Source organism: Haplochromis burtoni, unplaced genomic scaffold, assembly GCF_018398535.1.
Source record: "Haplochromis burtoni strain Fernald_Lab_line unplaced genomic scaffold, NCSU_Asbu1 Contig_36, whole genome shotgun sequence".
Taxonomy (NCBI): Eukaryota; Metazoa; Chordata; class Actinopteri; order Cichliformes; family Cichlidae; genus Haplochromis; species Haplochromis burtoni.
The window spans coordinates 1,506,734-1,529,128 of record NW_024582397.1 but is presented as its reverse complement, the minus strand read 5'-3'; the positions used below and the strand labels follow the sequence as shown (position 1 = coordinate 1,529,128).

At 40.2% G+C, this 22,395-nt stretch overlaps 1 protein-coding gene across 2 annotated transcripts; it reads right to left on the bottom strand.

Annotated features, from left to right (window-relative positions):
* Nucleotides 1-4,147: 4,147 nt before the first annotated feature.
* Nucleotides 4,148-12,526, bottom strand: nek3 (NIMA related kinase 3). 2 transcript variants are annotated; one of them, XM_005926510.2, is made up of 13 exons: nucleotides 12,185-12,525; nucleotides 11,759-11,852; nucleotides 11,549-11,646; nucleotides 11,383-11,466; nucleotides 9,638-9,705; nucleotides 9,470-9,556; nucleotides 7,326-7,380; nucleotides 7,047-7,256; nucleotides 6,736-6,850; nucleotides 6,433-6,600; nucleotides 6,226-6,345; nucleotides 6,014-6,131; nucleotides 4,148-5,796 (listed from the first exon to the last, which is right to left on the bottom strand). In XM_005926510.2, exons 1-13 carry the CDS (start codon nucleotides 12,311-12,313, stop codon nucleotides 5,730-5,732), a joined length of 1,413 nt encoding a protein of 470 aa, XP_005926572.1. In that variant the 5' UTR covers nucleotides 12,314-12,525; the 3' UTR covers nucleotides 4,148-5,729. The 2 variants fall into 2 exon arrangements, with proteins under 2 accessions (XP_005926572.1, XP_042075611.1); XM_042219677.1 differs by having other exon boundaries at nucleotides 7,047-7,380; nucleotides 12,185-12,526.
* Nucleotides 12,527-22,395: the final 9,869 nt, after the last annotated feature.

The window sequence follows — 22,395 nt, the reverse complement described above, 5'->3', positions numbered from 1 at the left end:
CTCTTCACTGTGGGTGTTCATAATGAATCATCTTCACAATTCGGTTAGTCACATGATATAGGCTAAGCAGTGGGTGATACATGCTGCTTCATTCAAGAGATGTAGAGTATGCAAAAACATAAGTGTCACGTTAAGGTCAGTGAGGTGGAAAAAAAGAGCGTTGTTGAAGGTGTTGTTTCGACAGTGTTTTTTCAACAGTGCTGTTTCCGCAATATCAGAAGTGTTGTTCTTTTTTGTCAAGGGAGACCAGTGCACAAAACAACAGCCACATAATAAACATTATGTATGATTGCAACATTCAACATGCAAATATGTGAGTATTAGGGACACCTTGCTCATAATGGGTCGGTCCCTCTTTTGCCTTCAACAAACCAGTTTGAGAAGGTCTGAGCTTTGTGACACGGACTGTGCTGGAAGCAGTCATCGGAAGATGGGCACACTGTGGTGATCCATAAATGGATGGACATGGTCAGCTTTCGCTCAGGAAGTAGAGCATGTCATCTACAAACTGGGAGGTTGGTGGTTTGATCCTCGGCTGCTTCAGTTTGCATGCCAAATATCCCTAGGCAAGATACTAACACCAAGTTGCTCTCTGATGCATCTGTTGGAGTATGAATGTTAGATAAAAAGCACTTAGAATAAAAAAGTGTTATATATTTTTAGGTAGCATATATATTTGTGTTTATTTTGGACCATTCTCTCCAAACTCTAATTGGAAAACCACATCATTTTCTAAAATATTCAGAGCAGCCCGTCTGGCCCCAGCAACCATGCCACATTTAAATAACTGAAAATTCAAAATAATTTAAATAACCTTCCTTGCTCATTCAGATGCTAGCTTCAACTTCAGCTGGTCATCTAAACCACGTTTACACACCTAAACCTACAGTTCTTCTGCCATATGATTGGCTGGTATAGATGTTCGAATTTAAGAGCGGTTGAACAAACGTGCCTAGCAGTGGCTGATGAGAGGATGAGAGAGGAGACAGCAGAGCCTATGACCTTACTTAAAGGTGGTCCAACTCATCAGGAGTCAACAGGCGTTTAAGTTACGAACAATAGCAGCATTTATAACAACAAATGACTCTCCAACCTGCCTGGAGCCAGCAGTGTCCCACTTCACATAACCCGGGATCCAGATTTAACTGTTCTTGACCTTTTTACTTTGAGCAGCTGATGAATTGTGCAGCTCCATGACAAAGCCCTGCTTGGCTACGCCAGTCTCATATTGTCTGATACATCACTACAAAACACAGGCAAAAGACAATGGAGGGTCACTGCAAAGGGCTTGAAATAATCATAACAATGACAGCTTCCATATTTATAGTTGCAAAGAGACTCCCAACTGCAGCGCCTAAGTGCTTTGTTATTAACAGGAAGAGCGGCTCCCCATGAAGAATAAACAATACTCCTCTTTACTGGGTGAGTCATGACAGAAGGTTTCATGGTCTGCTGCTATGCACTGAGGCTACAAATGTCCACTAGCTATAGCGCAGAAACGTTGCTACATTTATATAAAACAAACAAAGAGTAAAACAGCAAATTATTATTGTTGTTTTTGCTCTGATAGTTTGCTCTGAATAAGAAAACTGAGAGAGGAATCTATCAGAAAATGCCTTTCTAAGCATCAGTAGCCAGACTGAGATCACTGGGTCATCTTGCATCTGCACAGCTCTTCCTGAGTGAAACTGGGGGTGTTCAAAAAGGAGGCCACAAAAACAGGGAGACAAAAGGGGAATAAGGGACAGCGGCAGATAGGAAGTCAATTTTTCATCAAGGGTGATGACAGCAGCTGAGGGTCGAAGTGTGGACAATCTCCCAACCAGGCATAATGAAAGGTCTTTTGTGCATCATTTGATAAGAATGGGTGGTACTGGACGATAATGTGTATAATGACACCACACCACACCTTGGGTCATGTGATGAGGCACATTATCAATAACAGGTCAACGATTTGGTCTTGGAACTGAAGAAGCTTCTCAAATGAGAGTTAGGAAATATCTTGAAGAAACTTAAAGAAGTCCAGTCGCTTTTCTTGACCATGACCTGGATGACTGACAACCTACACAGACATACGTGCTTCTGGATTGTTTGCTATCAGGTCACCCGGATGAGCAGGAAGAAAATCGGTGAGGGAACTCAGATTAGGGCCTGAACAATAGCTAGAAGTGCAGCTTCACTACAGATCCGAGCATATAATGAAAAACCGGAAACAGCACGTTTCAAAGTGAGTACGTTAGAATGAGAGCAAGGAAATGCTACATCACTATGCACGCCTCGGTATTTTCTGATGTTTTCATATGTGGTGCTCAGCTTGCGTGCAAGGAACAAACTAGGGCCTTGTGGTTTTGATCATACTTCAACAAAAAAGGTGTCACCAAATGTTCACAAACACACTGCACCAAGGTGGCAGGTTACAAAAGTGATAGGAAATCACTGTAGATAGTTGCCCTTCTCGGTGTATGTTTTAGTCAAACCACTGAGTCCCAGCAGCAGACACACTATTTTCACAATGACCTCACAAACCCAATCTTAAGTGCAGGAGTTTTGAACAATTTATTTAAACAGCTTTTTTATTTCTTTTTTTTTTTCTGGCACATTTATACAGCAGACATGTCTGTTGGAGACAGCACATACGTCCTTCCTGCAAGAGGAAACCTCTGTTCATGTTCATTTCCTTTTGCACCAGTAGTTAAATGAGGTGGACAAATCAGGTATACCTGGCACTTGCAAACAAACAATGCTTTATTGTTTAGATTTCTTTGAAACTCTGGTTTTAAATGCAATTTTTGTTTTAATATTATAAAAAATTATACTGGCAAGAAACTTTTAAAAAATGAAATAATTTATAAGGAAATTTGAATACAGCAGGTAGAGGACACACTTACATGGCATGAGAAAAGAGACTGCAGTAACTTACAAGTGATTCAATGCAGTGTAGAGAATCATATCTCGTTGCTGCAAAAGTAGGTACTCTTTTCATTGTTCAAACGTGAACATTTTTCGGGATTGTTTATATCCTTTTGCAGTGTTTCACATATTTCTTGAAGGCTGTTCCTCCTTTTCCCCAGACATTATTTCTTGCTTCAGGGCCTGTGTTAGTCTACCTTCCTCTTTTAAATACTGAATAATAATAACCTGATATGTATGGAAGTTAGGCAAGATACTTGCCCAATTTCACTTTTTTCTTCTTCCTTAAAACCTCTTGTGTGGTATTGGCAGCTTGCACTTGATCATAATCAGGCTCGGATATTTTTGTGGATATCTTTGTGGATATTTTTTTAAAAGACATGATTTAAGATGCAATCTCTGATCTATCCAACACCTTGAATGAATGCCTGTATTATTGCTCCCCTCACGTCCATACTTGACTAACTGGGCTATTATTTCCCTGTGTGAGGCCTGGCCAGGTTCCTGCCAAACATGTTTTTTATTTCCACTGAAGAAAGTTTTGTTTGCTTATAGCAAAGCTCAATTTTCCAGATATGTTTTTCCAAGCAATATTGTACATGTAATTCACTGGTTGTAAATTTTACTTTATGTGCATTACCACTGCTGCACTACTGAGCGGTACATTTACTTCACCTCCTTAGTATTGCTGCAACTTTGCTTCCCCTCTTGACTGATTTCTAGTTAGTCACTGATCTTCGTGCATCCTCTGTCTTTGTGATATCACTCATGTGAGATTAACTGGAATTCATAGGTTTGCTCACCTTAGTTTCAGTAAACTGAAGTAAACTGAAACTAAGCAAGTGATCATTTGCTGCAAACCTCTGAGTTTCAGTCTGAATTCAGTCTTTGTACTCATATTGGATGTTCATAAGGAAATACTTATATTATATTTATAGCTATTACTGTTAATCCTAAATTCTCAGAGGTGGCAGAAGTTCAAACAGCCAGTATAAACTCTTTTAGACAAATTCATACACCTCCAACCCCTCAGTTTATAAGACCAATACATAAAGACACTTCCCGGTTCATCATGGCCAGTGGTGGGAGACCCTTCTATCTGCAGGACACAGACCATGATGAAGTTGCAGCTCTGCTATGATACATCACATTACATGTATCTTTTCCAAACATGCACATCTATGCTATGGAGGTGCTTTTTTTTCTATTTCTAAAAAGCAGGGGGGGGGGGGGGGGGGGAGATGAACTGTGAGCACTGGAGAGGGGATTCATTGTGCCCTCGTGATAAGGGTTGAGCTTCCTCAGTGAAACACATCGTGGGCAGATATCTGGTAAAAGATACCACGGAGCGCTCATGTCAGCCACTAGGAGTTCTAAGTTACTGAAAGAACTTTAGCAGCTGGATAATCCAGCTCTGGTGTGACTGTTGGTGAATCATTGTGGTTTTGTTGACTCAACGGGCTGTAGTATCCCTATCCTGCTCAGCCCAAACTGTAATGGGCAAGGCTTGGGTTAAGTCTGTCTGTAGCCAAACATGTGGCTGTTCTATTGTCTGGTCCTATTCCGTCAGGCTTCTCATTTGGCAAACCAAATACAGTAACATGTTCCACTTGCTCCTTTGTATTTATAACGTCTTTATGCAGCATGGGGACTCACTGATTTATTTCACTGCCACTGCTCATTAGAAGCTTAATCGCATCTGAAACAATGGTTATCATTTTGTATTTTCTAATTAGTTTTTATTTTTATTTCATTTTTGACTTTTTGTTTTCACTTCAGTTTAGATTTAGTATCCAGAGTGGGTTTGCTCGTTTCAGTTCGGGTTTTGTTTTGTTTGAAAATTGCTTCTTTTTTTTGGTCAGTGTTAAGATAAGTAGTATTATTGTATGGAGTGCATATGTCAGAGGTAAACTGAGGAAAATCAGCACGGGGATTAAAAAAAAAACCCTTTATGAAAGCAGTTGACAGACATCTTATAAGAATACAAAATCTCAATAAACAAGTCCATCAAAGCCTCATCAGGGGAACTGATAACAAATTTTACCAAACAAAGAAAGTCTGAAACTAAAGCTATTTTCTACATATTTTCCCATATTTTATTTTATTTTGGTTAGTCTTCTAAGTTCACAAAACCATTTCAGTTATTTTTTTCTTTTCCCATAAGTCTGGTTTTTAATCTTATTTTGTTACCTAAACACATTTTTTCACATCTAATTTTAGTTTTTAGTTTATTTTACCAAACTTTAATTACCCCGATCTGAACCACACGATAGTGTTTCCCATTCCACACAATGGGATCCCAAAGGGATTCCAACTCCACCTAGTGGTACATAAACCAAATAGAGTGCAGGAAGGATGGGCCCTGTAAGCACTCACTAGAAAATGAAAAAACAACAAAGCAGCTGAAAATGCCAGATATGTGGTTTGTTTAGTCACAAGAATAAAAGCCATATAACAGCAACAAGATGTTTAGTCTGCTTTTGATATCGCAAAAGAAACAGACTTCAAAAGGTGCAGGCGGGCTCAAATTGGTGTGACTGCATGGAGACATAACCTTTCTGACTCTAATATTTCCTGTTTTCCGAACAAGCCAAACAGAAGCTTCCCAGTGGCCTCAAATTGCAAGGAATGTTTATCACTGCTAACCTGAGGCGAACACAACTTATTAAACAGAGCACACAAAACTTCCAAACATCTTTATGTGCACAAGGTTTTCTGACAGCAAGCTGAAAAATAAACACAGTTAAAATTTTAGTGTGTTGTTGCAGCATTTAAAAGTTAACCTTTCCTTTTTTACAGGCTCAGAAGGAAAAAAGGTCTTAGTTTTCCAAAAATATTTTCTCAGCTTCATCCATCCAGTCACATGGAGATTCCTCTTCAAAGTCCCTGCAGTGAGAGGACCAACAAAGTCAACACAATTTAAGAACTATACTTTCATTCAGTATCCTTCCCATTTCAGTCTTTTTCTCACCCTGTTCACATTAAAATGAATTAAAACACTGCTGTAACTATTTCCCTTTATGTCCAACTGCTGTACAACATCATCTAATATGCTCTGCATTAATGCTGGGATATTAAACAACAATACGTCAGGGTTACTTACGTGTCTTCATCATCAGAGCGTGGCTGCAGTCGGTCCTCGTCTATAACTAGCTCTTGTTCGGGCCCATCCGTGTCATCACCCTGAGGATGGGAGAGGGGTCCCAACAGAGGGTCTTCACCTGAACAACACCACAATGATGAACACATTAAAGATTTCAGTTGGGCTATCTACAGCTTATATTGAGATAAGAGTCTGCTCACAGATCAGCAGACCTCTGTTTATTATGAAGGTGCTGGAGGCTTTGCTCAGCTGAGCCTTCTCCAGCAGACTCAGAAGGCTCTCAGGAGGATTCCTTTCCCATCGTCTTCTCTGCCTGCTGTCCTCTGGCTCCCCTGCAACAGAATGCTTTGGTTTGGCATTTCAGTCTCCGCCGCTTATTTTTGCACCTTTCAGGAAATGAAATTCTGCTGCTACCATACCTTCATGAGTAGAACTTGTGAAGGTCCAGCCAGTTGATGTCACGCTGTCAGATGAAACCAGACTGGCATTAGCTAACACCTGCAGCACGGTGTCTGATGGCTCAGTAGACCACTGCTTTCGAGGGGCGGGGTCTCTGCTTTCGAAGCAGCTTTTTGATAAGTCCATACCTGATTTAAAGGGTTATTTAGGACATATTTTGATGACAAACCATACAGTCTTAAGAACAAATTCAGTAATGTAACCCTGCCAGCAGTGCAACAGTAGATCATTTTCTTCAACATAACATTTAGCTTTGACTCCACCTTCAGATGTTGATGTTTTTATTAAACTCTTCTCTCCCAGAAGACGAGCCAAATTCTTTCCCTCCTCTCTGTTCCATCGACCTGTATGCCTCGCCTGCTCCTCCCTCTCTGAGGCCTGTAAAAGATTCAAAACACCGCCCTGAATCAAATGCACAGCACGAGCTCTGCGGCCATCTGAACAAACAAAGGGTCCACATTGGATTACCACAGCTGGCAACGTTGCGTAAGAGTTTAAATTCTCATGCTACCATTAGGTCAAAACAGCAAGTGACTGTGATGAATGTGCAGCCCTAAAATCAGGTTCAACATACTGATTTTCCCTGGGAGGGCAGGTGTGTACGCAAGAGTTTAGAAACCCTGTGAGAGGTCAGGATGGTGTGCAGGGACGGTCTGTCTTTCGGGTTTGTCTTGAACATCTGCTTGACCAAGTACTGCAACTCATAAGGAAGATGACTGGGGAGGGGAGGGTATGCACCCCGGCACACCTTAAGAATCAGACTCTTCCAGCTGGATGCCTGGAACTGGACACAGGAGAAAAGCGTGAAGACACAACAAACCACACTGTGCATGAAGTTTGGAGGAGGGAGTACCGGGTGTCGCAGGGTGCAGAGCTCGTACAGGACGCAGCCTAGAGACCACACATCACTGCAGAACACACAAAGGGAGAAATGGTTATTCATTCACACCAGACATTTCATCATGTACTGGCAGAGTCAGAGAGAACTGGTTAACCCATGCATGAGTTACACAATCACTGCCGAGCCCCTTTAGTCAGAGAACTCAAACTAAATCAGAGACTGAAAATAACATGTAAAATGTATGCTGTCAGGGAAAAAAAGCCTGCAGAGAGACTCTAAGCCGGGGGTTCTCAAAGTTTTAATGACTTAGTCCCACTTTAAGAAGCCAGAATATGACTTAACTTTTAGTTAGTCTTTGCACTGTCTCTCTACAGAGGATAACAGTGTTTTATGTTGCTATTTCTTCATTTTATTCAGTCACTTTTTGTTCTGGTTCATAGTTGTTATTCATGTATTACTCAAGTGAGTGTTACAGTGCTTGATGCTAGCTGTATACGTCAGTGTTAGGAATGTTCAGTCGGCTATGATGGCAAGAACAGAAGAGTTGGGTTTGAAAAGAGATGATCCCTTGGTATCATTCTGCCCTGCTCTATCGTAACACGACATGAAGTGTGGCTGAATGAAATGTGCAGCGGCAGACTCGAGGGCCACTCGAGGGCTAGCACTTGGTGATCCAAGTCCTTTAAGATCTCTGGATATTTTTGTAGTGCAGATTTCACACATACTTTCAATAACTACTGTAGGCATTCCAATGAACTATAATTACCACATACAGTAATTCCGCATATACGCACAAATATGTACACACACTCTGCAGGTGCTCTACTGTCACCATAGTTTGACCAGATTTGGTTCTGGCATGTCCCTTTTTAAAAATAAAAACCACACAGTTGGTTAAACAGATGTATTATTTGTATGTACAGTCATGGCACAAAGTTGATTTTTCAGATTTTCTTTAGATTATTTTTACATGTTTTTTTTTTTGATATTGTGAATAACACAAGGGTTCTGTGAGATTCAAAACATTTTTATTGGCAAACAAATAAAAATTTAGTATGGGCAGTGACAGCACTGCCAGCAATTTTTGCACACAGCTGTAAACTATTCTAGCATAGGTTCCTGTTTCTTTTCTCATCGATCTAGTTACTGTTAATCCGTATTCACAAATTTTATTCATGTAGAAAACATGCCCAGAAACTCTTGTTAGCACATTTTATTCAATTCATACACTCACCGGCTATTTTAGTGGGTACATGACGGCCTGCTGAAAACGGGAATCAAAATGGGGAAGAAAGGAGATTTAAATGTAAATGTGGCACGTTAGCGCCAGACAGACTATACTGTATATTTTAAAAACTGCTGATCTGCTGGGATTTTTCTGACACAACTACCTCTGGGTTTACAGAGAATAGTCAGAAAAAAGAGAAAATATCTAGCAAGCATAATTTCCTTGGGTCAGAATGACTTATTGATGCCAGAGGTCAGAGGAGAATGGCCAGACTGCTTTGAGCTGATAGGAAGGCAACAGTAAATCAAATAATCACTTACTACAACCAAAGTATGCTGAACAGGATCTCTGAACGTGGAAAATGTTGAACATGAAAATGCTGGGCCACAGCAGGAGAATAAATACACCGAGTGCCACTCTTGTCAGCAAAAAACAGGAAACCGAGGCCACAATTCACACCAAAATTGAACAACATAGATTAGGAAAATATCGTGCGGTCTTACAAGTCTCAATTTCTGCTGCCACATTTGGATGGCATGATCTGAATCTGGCATGAGCAGCATGAAAACATGCTAATCTCCTGTTCAGTAGCATGCTGAGCAGGAGATTTGCAGCACATGTGTTCAGTTGGCAAATCTGCAGCAACTGTGTTGCTATCATGTTAATATGGACAAAAACTTTGAGAAATCTTTCCACCCTCCTATTGAATTAAAGCAGTTCTGATGGTAAAAGGGGTTCTAACCCAGTCATAGGAAGCTAATGAAGTGGTTGGTGAGTGTATATTTACATTTCTGCTTTTAACATTTCTTGTTACAATGACACACATTTTCTAAGCACAGACACTGATCTATGGAGAAGAAACATAATTTCATCTTTATATTGTTTAATATAAACTGGAGGATCCAGCTGAACGCTTACAGTAGCATACCTCTTATTGTTGTACGGCTTATTGTCCCAGATTTCTGGTGCCACATAATACGGAGTTCCAACATATGCATGAGCGTAAGCCTTCGAGCTGGAACAAATTTACAATCAAATTTAAAATCGACAAACTCAACATTAACTTTAAAAAGCTGAACAGCATCAGGTTCTTTACCTGTTCAAAATACAGGCTGAGCCAAAGTCTCCAAGCTTGACTGTCCCATTATCGGTCAGGAAAATGTTCTGGGTGAGGATGAAAGATAAGTGATGATTTAACATGACACAAGATATAAGTACAGCCAATTATGGCAAAATGAGATTATATCACATAGATGGGTTGTAATGTTTCTGATCTGGATCAGCAGTTTCATTTTTGTTCATTTCATTCAACACACAACCAAGCAAAATGATTCCGAATTGGATTCAATTGTGCTCGCCTGACATGAAATTCACTGATCCACACCACCGGGATATACAGCAATGACATTGGAATGTCATTCGGGCTGGAGAGGTGTACTCGGATGGTAACAAAGACAGGGAAGGTATTCAGAATTGAGGGAATCACACTACCAGATGGCAACACTGCAGACATAGAGGACAGCTACAAGTACCTGGGGATCCCACAGGCAATGTTTATCCATGAAGAGGCTGCTAGGAAAGCTGCAACCATGAAGTACCCGCAGAGAGTCAGGCAAGTCCTAAGAAATCAGCTGAACAGTAAGAACAAGATCCGGGCTATCAACACCTACGCTCTGCCCGTGAGCAGGTACCTTGCTGGGATAATAACCTGGCCAAAGGAGAAGATAGAAGCCACTGACATCAAAACCAGGAAGCTCCCTACCATGCATGGAGGATTCACCCCAAGTCCAGCACCCTGAGGCTGTATGCTAAGCGGAAGGAAGGAGGCTGGGGGAATGGTGAGTGTCAGTACCACAGTCCAGGATGAGACAATGAACATCCACAAATACATCAGGAAGATGGCCCCAACTCACCGCGTGCTCAGTGACTACCCCAGGCAGCAGAAACCCAAGAAAAAGGAGGAAGAAGAGGAACCACCATGGAAGGATAGGCCTCTGCACGGTATATACCAGAGGCAGATAGAGGAAGTGGTTGACATCCAGGAGTCCTACAAGTGGCTGAACAAAGCTGGACTGAAAGCAGCACAGAGGCACTAATCATGGCAGCACAGGAACAAGCTCTGAGTACAAGATCCATAGAGGCTGGGGTCTATCACACCAGGCAAGACCCCAGGTGCAGGCTGTGTAAAGATGCCCCAGAGACAATCCAGCACATAACAGCAGGGTGCAAGATGCTAGTAGGCATGGCATACATGGAACGCCATATCCAAGTGGCTGGCATAGTATACAGAAACATCTGTGCCAAATATGGCCTGGAAGTTCCGAGGTCAAAATCGGACACGCCCCCTAGGGCGAGCTAAGATTCTGTGGGACTTCCAGATACAGACGGACAAAATGGCAGTAAAATCAGGAAGAAGGAACACAAGAAGGTAGAGAAGTAGCACGGGGTCAGAGAAGAGCTCAAGAAGATGAGAAGGGTGAAGGTAACAGTGGTCCAAGTGGTAATCGGAGGACTAGGTGCGGTGACTCCTAAGCACAGTCACTGTCTATATGTCTGTTGCATATTTTTTACACACTGGGCTAAAATATGCTGATCATGGATACCTTTTTTTAAGATGTAATTTAGCTGAAATCTGGAATTACAGAGCTGAATTTGTTCAGTAAATGCTACCGAGTGACATGAGTGTTCAGACTGAGAGAACTGAGAGAACAAACATAGGAAAGCTGATTCTCCTCTCTATGTTTAAGGCAGGTTTGACCTGAATGAACCAGAAGACACATTCATTAATGTACCCTGAACAAAGTAAAATGCATAAGCTAGAAAACCTAGACGTGACTGTACCTTGGATTTCAGATCTCTGTGCAGAACTCGCTGATCATGGATATGCTTTGCACCTGCGCACATTTCAGCGAACCACTTCAAGATCTGAAAAAAGAATTTAAAAACCCAATGAAACACAAGTAGGGAAGGGTAATTGTGATCATGAGTGCAGGAAGTCAGGACGTACATTATCAACACTGAACTGGTTTGACTTCTGTTGCTTAATCCTCTGGAGCAGATCTCCTCCGCTGCAGTACTCCATAACAATCCACAGGAGTTCATCAGCTAAACAAACACAATCACACTTGCTATTTTGAAATCCAAACAATCGTAACTGTATGCTCATAAAAGGTTTGTAATGACTTTTAAAGCGAGTGATATTCGTGTGTACGATTACCCTCGAATGCCTCCCTGAAAGCCACAATATTAGGATGTTTCATTCTGGACAGCAGGATGGCTTCCCTCCTCGAATTCTCCAGTTTGGACTGATTCTATAAAAATGCAAATGCAAACATGATTGTGTTCCATACAGCGCGAAACAAAACAAACAAACAAAGGCAGGCTGACAACAAACAGCTTCCATGTCTCAGTGTAAGCAGCAATCTGGCAGGTTATCAGCAAGGCGCAAAAAACTAAACTAAACTCAAATAAAATAAAAAATTTCCATATCCGACCCCAGGCTGCAACATCACGCCTGGAATTCCAACAAGTCTTATTTTACTTGAATGTTTTATAATCATCACAGTTTCGGGGGAAGATTTGAATCAGACTGATCCGTTTGCTCCAAACAGGTGAGGACATTCCCTCCTTTCCTTGCACATACCTTTGGCAGCTGAATCTCCTTCACCACATATTTTTCCTGACTGCTTTTACACCGCACTAACACGGCCCGGCCAAACGAGCCTTCGCCGATCACTTTAACAAGGGAGTATTTCTCCATCGATCTTCGCATAAAAGACAAAGAGGGAAAGAGAAAGAGCACACTGGGGGAAATAACTACAGCGGGATGAGCCGATGGAGCCGACCCTTCACATCACTGCTTTTGTTAAGCCGCGTGTGTTCGTACAGGGATTTTTTTTTTTACAATACATACAGAAGAATACCGTCCCAAAATAACCTCCACCTAGACCAGTGCGGTTTATCTGGCCACTACTTCCTTATTATTATATGACGTAGGGCGAGGCGCCACTGTGCTACCCAGCGTGACCGCTAGATGGCAGAACACAACCTCGAAAACAGACTAATAGTTTCATATGTCGTGCAGTGATATTGTAAAAGCATTGTAACAAATTTAGCAGTTTTTTTTTTAATTTAACATTATGCATTTGCTTAAAGTTGTATTATATGGTATTATGATTCTATATTATATTTGTATTTGAGAAAAAATATTTTTAACTAATAAAAAGTGATGTTAATAGCTGAACAGCCATGTAATAATAACTCTTTGAATACCAACACTTGTTTCCTCGACATCATATACACTTCCATGGAAATATTAATTAATTAATTAATCAAATAAAGTGCTGGGACCCAGTTAGGTACTGATAGTGAGGCAGACAGCTTTACTTGTGAATCACAAGCATATTAAGCTGAAGTAAAACACATGTGTGTGCGTGCAGGGTAATGACATGGAAGAAGAGGTCCACAATGAATTAATGGAAATGAAACGGACTGTCACTATTCATCATAATGAAACGACTGGTTTGATATAATAGTTCTGATCAGGTAACTGAAGTTTTTGAGTTTAACCCCTCAAGCAAGGAAGTCCACCATAAATGATCCTGTTTTTCATTTCTTAGCAAATGTAATACAAAAAAACTGGCAACCAACCAACAAAAATGACTACAAAAACACGTTAAATGTTAATAATCATGACTTTGCCCCCCCCCCCCTCTTTTATTTATTTATTTATTTTTAACAACAAAGCTTATTTGAAGGTAGGTAGGTATTTGGGGAGGACAGGGGCCTGTTTACTACTATGTTACATCATCCCTCCTTTTGACAACATGCAGTAAGGCTCTGAGCTGCGGTGGCCAGTTGTGTTCTAGTTTTGAAAGTGAAATCTCTTCCTATTCTTCCTTTTTCAGTTTCTCAACAGTTCAAGGGCATGCTTGTGTCATATCTTTTTGTTTCATTATGCATCAAATAATCACAGTGGGTGACGGGTCTGGACTGCAGGCAGGCCAGCTGCGACTTGAAGTCTTTCACCACAGAGACATGCTGCTGTTATATGTGGAGAATGTAATTTGGCATTGCCTTGCTGAAATAAGCAAACCTGTTGCTGAAAATGGTGGAATCATTTGGCAATAGTGATTTATCATTATGTCACTGCATCCCAGTACCAGGTGTTAGCAAGCTGAATGGGACCTCTCCACTTTGCGTGTGTTTGAGCTGTAGAAGGAAGCCAGAATCACAGACGAGAGGAAAACATGCAAAGTCCAGACAGAAAGACCCCAGCAAGATGGATTCAAACCCAGGACCTTCTTTGCTTTGAGGCAGTAATTCCAAATACAATTAATATTGACAGTAGATATTGGATAGTTTCCACTGCGCAGCTGTCAGTCTTCAGTGTAGTGCTGCCTCAGGATATGAAGCTGTGAAGATTTTTATTATTATTTATTTATTTATTTGAGCGTTTTTGGCATTCGCCTGCAGAGATTCTTTTTTTCAGATTCTCTTAATCCTTTAATGATATTATGTGCCACAGATAAGGAATTATTTGCCATTTTCCCATTTCTACTTGATAATATTACAGTCACATTGTTGCATTGTTCCTTATGCTGAATTCACAGGCTGGTGAAGCACCCCCCTCCCAGCTTTGCTTCTAAAAGACTTGACGTCTGTATGATTTTTACACCCAGCCATGTTTCTAATTAACCTTGTTAGTTGTGAGATATTCCACCGGATGTCAGATTCTTTATAAAAAACAATGCAATCCATCATTTTTACTTGTTTACACTCATATACATAAGCTATAAAAGTCTAAATATAAGATCCTGCCAGTACAGCGTTTTGAAATCAGTCTACAGAGCATCACACCAGCTTAAGCATCCATGTGAGAGTCTGCTAATTAACTTCCATATCAGATGGCAATGAATGAACTGGTGTGTAAATGTGTAAATTGTGCAAGGAAAGAAAGTGTCATTTGTAGCTCAGGAGTTGGAAGTTGAGCACACACCTCTGCTGTGCTTTAATGATCAGCAGAATCCCCCAAACAGCATCTTCTGCGTTTACCATAGAACCACAAATTATTTGTTTCATTACCTTCTGATATGCTTCCCCCTCTTTGGTATCACTCTGGTTGCACCTATTAGCAAATAGCTGATCCTCCTCAGGAGGAAAATAAAGACAATTACGAATTATGGTCCGACAGTTTGTTTACAGCTTCTGGATTATGCTGCACAAGCTGTTTGGGGAAATGTGATGGACATTTTCCCTTATTTTGGCACATATAATGATGTCTCATTTAGTCTGGAAAGAAGCCCTGACAAACTCTCAGTAGAGCCTATACTGATAAATGGTTGGGGGACTATATGCAGCATGGAAGAGCTATCTCTTTATGACAAGCTGTTAACTTTGCATTACAGAATTTAAAGGTAAATCAGAAAACCGATGAAGTTCAGCCTCTTGCTGGTGATTTCATCTACTTCCACAGAATAGTGTTTCTCCAATAAAACTAAAAACATGCTTTAAATACAAAGTTTGTTGGCCACCAGAGGACCAAACTGTAAAAGTTTATGTTTTTCTCTGACAGAGCTATTTTACATCACATTAAACGTTTGATTTGCGAGGTATTTGCTGATTCTATATGAAGGGCCTTGCTGTAGGCGTTTGTGGTATCAGACCGTATCAGATGCTGTGACTCATCGAATTTGTGCTGCTTCATAATTGATGGACGACTGGCATGAAGCAGCTGTGGGGCAATAAAAATTAAAAATTAGCTTACAGGTTTCTCAATTCAGGATTTAGGCGCTGTATGATATATGGACAGGATCATGGAGGACATCAAAGTGAAATACAGTCTACAGTGCAATACATTTACATTTCATGTTCTTGAAAGAGAATACAAAAACACAGGCCAAGGAACAAAAATGACAAAGAAAACCTGTATTGATGACCTTCTTTCACTGTAATATATTTTAAGAGAAATTATGTCATAAAATTTAAGCTTCATTTAATTTTTTATGTTTGACATTATAAGTGGAATACACCTTTTGTAACAAAAAAACCCAAACCTTGATGTCTTGCCAATTTAATTTCTAGGAGAAGCTTATAGTATATTGAAAGCCATCAAATGTTCGGTCGTGGGAACAATTTGAAATCCATTGTCAGTGAAGGTGAATGTTTAAGTCCATCAGGGAACCATAAACCTGCATAAGATTTAATATGTAGTGTTTAAATTTAAAAAGAAAAAAAGCAGGGCATGAAATACCGCTGCAATATATTGTAACAACAGTGCATTGCCCAGGTGGCATTAGTATGAGAAAGTTAGGACAGTAGTAATAAATCTTCAAAATGAATGCTCTGAGCAGCTTTGTTTAATAAAAACAGCAAATTATGAGGAGCAAGCATTTTTTTAAAAAAATATTCATTGATATAAGCTACTTCATGGAGGAAATATTAAAGATGATGAGTACAATATCTTCAAACCATTGTTTCATTACCCACAGCTGTAAGCTGCTCAGCTGTTCAAACAGAATTGGATTGAATGAATTCAATCCAATGATCAGCCATCAAAGAAGCAAGACTATGATTCAATGCACCGTGTGGGTGATGAAGGGCAGATCTAAAGTTCACCTGAATTATAAAGTCCATTTGAGAGACATAAAGCAACACTTTATCACCGTCCTTTCCCTCAGACCACAGTGCTGTCCTTCAGATAATTATCTGGGATATTTTTCACCTTGCCCCTCTTTCTTGTTACACTGTCCTCAAAGATAATTATCCTTCACATATTTTTGGATTTGAATCCTACCGAGTAAAAAAGGACAGGCTAAACAGTCTAAAGAGAATATATTCATTCACTTACTAAAGCCCCATATTCAAAATCCCACAAAATTAAAGAATAGATCCATTATAAGAAACTATTAATTAAAATACCGATTTCCTAGGTGGTTAATACAAATGCAACATTTTCAGTAGTAACTGCTTAGACGTTGCTGCCATCCAAAGAATCAAAAGAGAAATCTGTGGGTGTTTTGTGAAACACTGTGTATCATATTTAAAGGTGAATGGCTAGGAGATTTAAAGAAGCAGTATCTCTTTGGGCACTGAAGGAAAAAAGTACGCCTATGAAGCAGGAAAGGGAAAAATATCTACAAAATAGTATAAAATGACCAAACTAAAGCTATGTAATCTAAAAATTGTACTTCATTACAGAGGTGAGTATATGTGGTATGGTACTTTCCTTAATGTGCACTCTAATGTTCACATCATCCTGGGTGACATTAGTGGTTGAGAGCTTCTGTGGCAGTTCAAAGAAACTTAACAGCACATTTAAGACATACAGGAAGTGGGGAAAGACATAACAATATCATTATCAGACAACTAAATCACCTAAACAGCTTCAGTGGAATGCCTAGACCTATGTGAGCTCAAGAATGAAAGATAAATGCATTTTTCCCCCCAGAGATAATGAACCAAATATAGCACGGGCCACTTCTGCAAAATGAAAGAAAGTTCATAAAATGTATATAGTAGCGGGATAATGTTCGTAATCAGAGCAGACGTTCAACAAAACAACATCCAAAAAATGGAACACGTTTCTGAGTGTGTAAAGAGATAGACGCCAAGATATCGAAGACATCGAGATAAAAAGAAATCATGACTGATTTTCCAGGTTAGCTGGAGAACGAAACAAGGGCTGATTTTTGTCATCCCGAAGCAGTAAGAATCATGAGAAATATATCATAGACGTCATGGGATTTTGTGCTGCTGGTACACCATGTGCAGTCATGTGATGTTTTGCAGAGGTACTATTCTAGTGCTTATAGACTTTTGCAGTATTTTGGAACATTTACCACACAACCACCAGAGTGCCAGAGGAAGTTACCTCATAAACTCAGAGTACCAGCATCAGGGAGCAGTTCCCGTAGGAAAATTTTGTTGCTAACAATAGCTGTTTTCTTTTCCATTCCTCTGGTCTGGTATTTTTCACTGGGAAAGTGTATTATTTTTCACTTGATCTGGAGACAAATATCCAGCTCTAAAGCTTGTTGATTTTTGACTCTCGCTCTCTCTACTAAGTGGAATCAGGTGTGTGAGAAGTGCCAACCAGCTGCAAATCATCTGTAATCTTTCCAGCCTTACGTACGGGTCTCTGACTTCCCTACTTTACCAGACTGTAGACAATCCATCTTCACCAGCCTGAGTCCAGCTACTGATGCCCTCTCATTGTACTTTCCTTGTACGTATTTCCCTCTTCTGACTGCCCCTCTCTTGTCTTTCTCTGGCTGGGCTTGACACCGCTGGGCTCCATTTCCCCTCCCTTGTCCTGCACTGGTAAATCCATAAGCTGCCAACTTCAACCTTTCTTCCTGGCCCCTGGACTCAGTATTAACTTAACATGTGAATAGCTTGCTCTTTATTGCTACACCCTACTTCTTCTTCCTGTATTCTTCATTTTGGTTCTCTGTTCAGCCTTAACAATATCCAAGACCACCTGAAGTAAATCAGTTGCAACAACTTTTCAGGATGAAGTGCTTCATTTATGTATCATATAAAATAGGTTTGCTGCGATTCAAAATAGAATTAAAATGGTAGTACATTTGAAATCCTGTACTCGTGAGCTTTTGGAGACAGATAGAAGAATCAGCATGTTTCTCCTGGGAGGCCTTCTGTGCTGCAGAGGGTTGATAGCAGAGTTGATTACGCCAAACAATACCTCGGTGTTGTGACAATTTAGATAGGAGCTCAGAGAATGCTCCTCATACATCTTCTCTGCATATATCTCGTATTGCAGTATAGGTTCTCTATATGGCCCTGAAAATATTTGCACTTTTTTGGATGCTGTGTTTGTAAGGAGTTGTGTTTTTTGAGTAACAAGAAGACATTAATGATGGATTTTTCCTTTTTGATTTTCTAGTGCAACAGAACTCTGTTCAGCCTTTAATGAAAACTGTGCCATTTCTGCAAGCTTTGGGAAGCTCTCTGTGTTTTATTTTTTCTTTTTCCTTTGAGACAGTGCCTAGAGATATGGTTTCAGATCTCTGGAAAATTTGTGAGGCAGTAACTTTAGGTATTTAGGAATTATCTATAAAGTTATTGTAGCCAGGTTTCACCCAAGTTTGGAAATAGGCTGCTGCTAGTTTCCTAGTTTGAGTTTTGACTGAAGTGTCTTAAAAGGCAATGGCAAGTGCACACAAGGAAGACATCTGTCTGAGGATACCAATGCTTTTTCACTAATGCTCTTTTACTCCCATCCCTCAGAGCCGGTCTCCTCTTACTAGGAAATAATTTGGATGAACTTGTGAAATGAAGTTATGAAGAGGAGAAGTGAGGCAATGTGGAAGCCATCTGAGATTTGGGTGTTTTTCTCATCATGAGAAATTGGAATGTTATTGATGAAGAGCTGCAGACATACAGCCCACAGGTTTATTTTATTACTAATGTCTGGGGAAAAAAATAGACAGATTTGGTATGTCTATTTATAAGAAAATAGAAACCAGTGACTGAAAATTCCAAGTAGGTGCGAGGTGCAACATGGTGAAATCTACAGAGAGCAACAGCAAAGCTGTCTTCTGCCCTGTGTGATATTAGTGCTCATACTAAAGCTTCACTCATAATCTCACCTGTGGCAAATTTACAATCACCAATTAGCCTAGCCCTCCTAACTGCATGTCTTTGGACTGTGGAAGGGAGCTGGAGTACCCAGACAGAACATGCAGACTTCACACACACAGAAAGGCCCCGGCCAGATGGTGGATTTGAACCCAGGACCTTCTTGCTGTGACGCGACAGTGCTAACTACCACCCCACTGTGCTGCCCTAAATAGTAAAGCTGATATATAAAAACTGTATCACCACTATTCTGCATATAGATCATCCTTATCGGTCTGATACTTTATAATCACATTTTAATTAACTCTATGCACACCCATGTTAAGCCCATTTAGGTGATTTAAGTATTCCGGCTCATTAGAGGTCTTAAAAAGACAAGATATCTCTCTCAGAGAGTAAAACTTTGCATGTGGAATCAATTCGGAATGTTACAATAGGAAAGGCAACAGAAAAATATTGTTTGCACTAGCTCACAATCATCTATCACCCCCAAGTCTAAATCTCATACTTCTGCAACTACATCTTCTTTTTGTTCTCAGTACCGCTGGCCTTACAAAGTGTGTAATATGTATTCTCTAAGACATACCAATTTGTCATAACATGACCTTGCAGCTGTAGCACAAAGGACTGTGGGTCAGACTGACCAAAGAGTGTACTCACTCACCTACATACTGCAAAATGCTACCAAATGCAGTACAAGTTTAAGGTTAAGCTTTATTTGTCGCACACAGTATAGTCACGTATGTACCTAACTGACTGTGCATGAGGAAAAAAAGAAAGAAACAACCAACATAAACAATAAACCAAAATAAACAACAGTGCAATCATAAGAGAAGCAATGACTGAATATTGGTGTAGTGGGGGAGGAGCTTAAGTCTCTGTCTCATTTAACAGTCTGATGGTCTGAGCTAGATGCTCCTCCTGTTCCTCTGTCTTGGTCACCAGTAGACCATAGCGTCTCTCTGATAACAACAGAGAATACAATCTGTTGTTGGGAGTTGGGGTTCCCAGCAATCCTCTTGGCTCTTGCTCTACATTGTTGATGCCTTTCAGACTTGAGGGGAGTGGCCTTGATTGTTTTATCAGCTGAGTAACCTGCCTTCCTGAGGGCCAAGCGGTGCTGTTGGGTAAAGCTTCCCATCCAGGTGATGATACTTCAGCTACCACAAGTTCCTGAGTCAGAGGAGTACAGGCCAAGGTAACTCAGTTTAGTGAGTGACCCCAAAGGGACTATTGTGTTAAATGCTGAGCCATAATCAATAACTAGCAAGCTTAATATAAGCCTCTAACTTGGGGCAAAGTGGGTGGGGTGGAGTGGAGTAGAGGGGAGTGAGTTGGGTAAGGCTTCATTTGTACAGCTACTGGGGTTCTGTGCAAATTGTAGAGGGTCAAGAAGGATGTGATGATGATTTTTGTTTTGTTTTTTTGCTATAGTTCATTGACATACTGTGAATGTTCGTCTGGATATTATATTAGATATTATATTTGATATATTCTAATTATGCCAGATGCCTCATTTTCTTCACCTGTGTCACATGCTTATGTCTTTGCTATTCTTAGCAGGGATTTGACAGAATGATGTAAGGAAGAGATGTAGGGATGAAGGACCCAAAGCTGCCAAACGGGAAAGCTTTGGTTACACAGCGTCAATCTTAAGTGATGTCGTTAAGCTATGATGTGCTGCGCAGCTGGATCACCTGTCAAACCGAATGGTACATCCACAGAAAAAACCCCAGAACTCCTTCTCCAAAAGGCCAATAAAGTCCAAGAGGTATTTATTCATTTAAAAGGTAAACCATGTTGGAAAACACACATGGGTGTGTGCGTGTGTGTGAGTGTGGTCTCTGGAAGGTAAACAGAGGTGCTAATAATATAGAGCAGACATTTTTCCTTGATCAAATATACTCTCTCTGTATGGGCTTTACCTTTTTACTAAGTTCAAACAAACTGCTAATTTTGAAACCCCGCTAACCAGAGCCTCCATATATCCCTGAGGGTGAACCAGCGAACCCTGGGCTGTAATCCCTCTATCCCTGTCTGTGAGCTTTGAGTAACAGCCTCTGATCCTCTTTGCTGATGTGGTTTGTCTGGTCTATGTTTTCATGAATTCCCTTTACTTCCCTGCCCATATTAACATGGTAATTGTCAGATCTCTAAAAGAAGACATACACAGCTAATTGGCACTTCCTTTAAGTAGAGCAGGGACTTGTGAATCACAGTAGGAAACAAAGAATGGAAAAATGTGGGTGGGATTTTATTTGAAATTAATAAGATGGAGTAACTTCAAAGTTAGTTTACATTCTAGTTAATGTGATCCACCTGTGTAGCTGTGTTTGATGTTGTGTGGGATGCACATTAGTATTGAAGTTGGTTGTGTAGTTTTTATTTATGCCGCTGCCAGTACATTTAAATATTCCACTACAAAATAACTGCTCTGGGGGGGAAAGTGAGGGTGACACTCTGCTATCTTTCTATACAGGCTCTCCAGATATCCTGCAGCAATATCCATTATGCAATATCTTTATGGAGATTGGTGTTATAGAAGCACAAAACCTTTTTTAAACATGGTTGCTCTTAAGGGCAACAATTATCTTGCCCAAAAGTGCTGATGGAAAAAAATTAATAATTAGAAAGAACTAATTGATGTTGATGTATCTATCTGGCAGATTAAGTTCAACTCTCTCAAGGTTATTTAGGACTCTCTTTCTTAAATAATTACCATGGCACTGGGAGCTCAAAACATTAGGAAAACATCTTTGCTGTTACGACAATACAGAAATGTGCTCTTCTTAAGTTTCAGTGTGTTAAGCTCTCAGGGGCGTTGTAATCCTCCTAAAATGCTGCAGTTTTAACTGCCTCTAATTTAAGCAACATTCACTACGTTGCCTTTGTTGATTTCTCCTGATGTTGTTTTTCATCTCTTAAAGGTAAAAGGAAAAGCAATTCGGAAATAGACAATTTGCCTTAGGGTTCTTTTGGATCCAGTCCACGTAGTCTTTCTTTGTTTTTGTTTATATTAAGTTTACTTAGGCTGACCTTTAAAATATTAAAAATAAATACCCCTTTTTTTGCCTTCAAGACTGCCTTGGTACAGATTTGAAAAGGTGCTGGAAACATTCCTCAGGGATTCTGGTCCATATTGACATGATGGCATCACATAATTATTGCAGATTTGTGGACTGCACATCCATAATGTGAATCTCCTGTTCCACCACATCCCAGAGGTGCTTTGTTTGATTGAGATCTAGTGAACTC